The 3,103-nt window shown below is 41.1% G+C and overlaps 1 protein-coding gene across 1 annotated transcript; it reads left to right on the forward strand.

The window, feature by feature from the left end:
- The first annotated feature begins 531 nt into the window (after nucleotides 1–531).
- On the forward strand, nucleotides 532–2,036 carry LOC139195403 (uncharacterized). Its single transcript, XM_070820936.1, has 4 exons — nucleotides 532–985; nucleotides 1,156–1,299; nucleotides 1,393–1,541; nucleotides 1,674–2,036. The coding sequence occupies exons 1-4, from the start codon at nucleotides 532–534 to the stop codon at nucleotides 2,034–2,036; spliced, it is 1,110 nt and encodes a 369-aa protein (XP_070677037.1).
- The last annotated feature ends 1,067 nt before the right edge of the window (nucleotides 2,037–3,103 follow it).

The raw sequence follows: 3,103 nt of genomic DNA on the forward strand, positions 1-3,103 counted from the left end.
AAGCCACCACTAGAAGTTCAGGATCCTTTGGAAGTCATTGATTTAGGGACAGAAAGAGATCCAAGACCTATACAAATCAGTGGCTTGTTAAAGACTAACGATCGGGCAAAGATTGTCTGTCTTCTGCAAGAATTTAAAGATTGTTTTGCTTGGCATTATACTGAGATGCCAGGTTTAGATTCAACCTTGGTGGAACACAGAATGGCCATTAAGGAGGGATATAAACCTGTTAAATAAGCGCTACAAAGGATGTCAAAAGAAATAGAAGAAAAGGTCAAAGAGGAAATTGAAAGACTAGTAAAAGCTGGATTTATTAGACCTGCCAAATATGTGGAGTGGTTGGCTAACATTGTACCCATTTTAAAAGCCATAACAAAAGCAGTATGATGTTGTGTTTATTACAGAAATATTAATGGCGCTACACCAAAAAATGAATATCCCATGCTCATGGCTGATCTATCTATAGATGCAATGGCAAGACATAAAGTCTTATCTTTTATGGATGGAAATGATGGGTAAAAGCAGATAAAGATGGCCCAGGAAGATATACACAAAACAGCTTTTAGGTGTCCCGGGCATGTGAGGGCATATGAATACCTAGTCATGCCATTCGGGCTCAAGAATGCTGGTGCAACCTATCAAAGGGCAATGAATGCCATCTTTCATGATTTGATTGGCCAGAACATGGAGGTGTATATCGATGATATCGTGGTGAAATCCAAAACAGAAGAGCAACATCTGACAGACCTCAGACAAGCTTTGACAAGGATGATGACCCATAAACTAAAAATGAATCCAAAGAAGTGCGCGTTTGGAGTGAGAGCGGGTAACTTCTTGGGATTTATGGTTCATCAAAAAGGTGTAGAAGTGGACAAGAACAAGTCTCGGGCAATAATGGAGTCACCTTCGCCCACCAACAAGGTGCAACTTCAGAGGCTGCTAGGCAAAATTAATTTCTTAAGGAGATTCATTGCTAATTTAGCGGGTAAGATCCAGCCGCTGACTCCTCTGTTGAGACTGAAGAATAAAGAAAATTTTGAGTGGGAACCACCACACCAAAAGGCTTTTGACAGCATAAAAGTCTATTTGACTTCTCCACCAGTGTTGGTACCACCTCAAAGGGGAAAACCTTAAAACTATATATCTCTGTTTTAGAGAAATCAATCGGGAGTTTACTAGCCCAAAACAATGAAGGCGGGAAAGAACAGACGATGTACTACCTCAGTAGAATTCTGACTGAGGTAGAAACAAGATACTCCCCAGTAGAAAGATTATGCCTAGCTCTGTATTTCACTGCTAGTAAGTTGAGGCATTACATGTTACCTTGTCACGTGCACATCATTGCCAAAACAGATGTGATAAAGTATATGTTGTCAAAACTAATGCTAACAGGAAGGATTGGGAAGTGGATTCTAGCATTATCAGAGTTCAGTTTTCAATATGTACCCCAAAGGGTGGTCAAGGGCCAATCAATTGCCGACTTCTTGACAGAGCATCAAGAGTCTCAAGATGAGATTATCAATATCCAGAGGACCCTGGAGGTGACTAGTGTTTGGATCTCACCAGGCAAGGGCATCTCGGGCAAAGAAGAGTGGGTCCAACAAGAAATAAAAAGAGTAACTGGCATATGGATTACTCCTTGAAGGCTGTATTTTAATGGTTCTTGCACTCAGAAGGCTTTTGGAGCTGAGATTGTCATCATAAATCCTCAAAGGGTTCACCAATATTACTCGTTCCTCCTAGATTACCAAGGGAGCACCAACAATCGGGCAGAATATGAAGCTTTAATAATTGGCTTGGAAATCTTGATAGATTTGGGAGCAATGAAGGTAGAGGTGTTTAGTGATTCAGAGTTAGTAATAAACCAGCTAAATGGAGAATACAAGTGTAGACACATCACCATGGCTGGGTATTATTTGGCGGCTATGCAATTGTTGAGCTACTGGGATTCGAATATATCGGTTAATTATGTCCCCAGGGGATCCAATCTGGCAGCCAATGAGATGGCACAAGTAGCCTCAGGAGTACCAATCTAGGAAAGGAAATATGGAGTAGATGTTGAGATTCAAAGAAGAAATCTTTCTTCTATCCTAGAAAGGGGATTCGGTCTAGATGTAATGGTTCTAGAAACCGATATGAAAGACTGGAGATCGCCTATCATTCATCATTTAAAAGATCATTTTTCACCCACAAGTAAGAAAAATAGACAGCAAGCAACTAAGTATGTCTTATGGGCGAAGAACCCGCTAAGGAAAACTCTAGATGGGCTACTATTGAAATGCCTAGGCCAAGAGGAATCTATGAGAGTAATGGCCGAAGTACATGAAGGAATATGCAAGGCAGATCAAGCTGGAACGAAGATGAGGTGGTTACTTAGGAGGTATGGGTATTTCTGGCCCGACGTAGAAAAAGATTGCAAGTCCTACGCCCGAGGTTATGAATAATGTCAAAGGCATGGACCCCTCCAACATGTGCCTTCAGTACCTTTAAATCTAGTGGTTAAGCCTTGGCCCTTCAGAGGGTAGGCAATGGACTTCATCAGGCAGATTTATCCAGCTTCTAGCAAGGGGCATACTTTCATAATTGTGGCGACGGATTACTTCACCAATGGGTAGAAGCATTGGCTGTAAAGACCATAACCTCAACTGCAGTCAAGAAATTTATTGAGACCAAGATTTTGCACAGGTTTGGGGTGCCCGAAACTATAGTCATAGATCGTGGGCCATCTTTTATTTCAAAAGAAGTTGAAGAATTTGCAAACAAATACAAAATAAAGATGGTCCAGTCTAGTCTTTATTACCTTCAGTCAAATGGCCAGGCAGAGGCCAGCAACAAGATTTTGATAAACATTATCAAAAGAATGGTGACAGATAGTCCGGAAATGTGGCATGAAAAGCTAAGGAATACTTTGTGGGCATACCGAACCTCTAAGAGGGCAGGAACGGGGACAACTCTTTATGTTTTGACTTTCGGGCAAGATGCGGTTCTTCCCATATAAATCAATGTAAGTTCTGTTAGAATTCAAAATCAATTTGGGTTACACAGTGAAGAGTACATAGAAGCCATGTGTCAAGGGATTGAAGACTTAGATGTAGCCCAAATT

This window comes from Malus domestica, chromosome 04, assembly GCF_042453785.1.
Source record: "Malus domestica chromosome 04, GDT2T_hap1".
Lineage (NCBI taxonomy): Eukaryota > Viridiplantae > Streptophyta > Magnoliopsida > Rosales > Rosaceae > Malus > Malus domestica.

Coding starts and splice junctions, on each gene's coding strand:
- LOC139195403 (XM_070820936.1), top strand. CDS start 532: ATGGCCCAGGAAGATATACACAAAACAGCTTTTAGGTGTCCCGGGCAT. Junction 986..1,155: donor ATTCATTGCTAATTTAGCGG/GTAAGATCCAGC, acceptor TCTCTGTTTTAG/AGAAATCAATCGGGAGTTTA. Junction 1,300..1,392: donor AGCTCTGTATTTCACTGCTA/GTAAGTTGAGGC, acceptor TAATGCTAACAG/GAAGGATTGGGAAGTGGATT.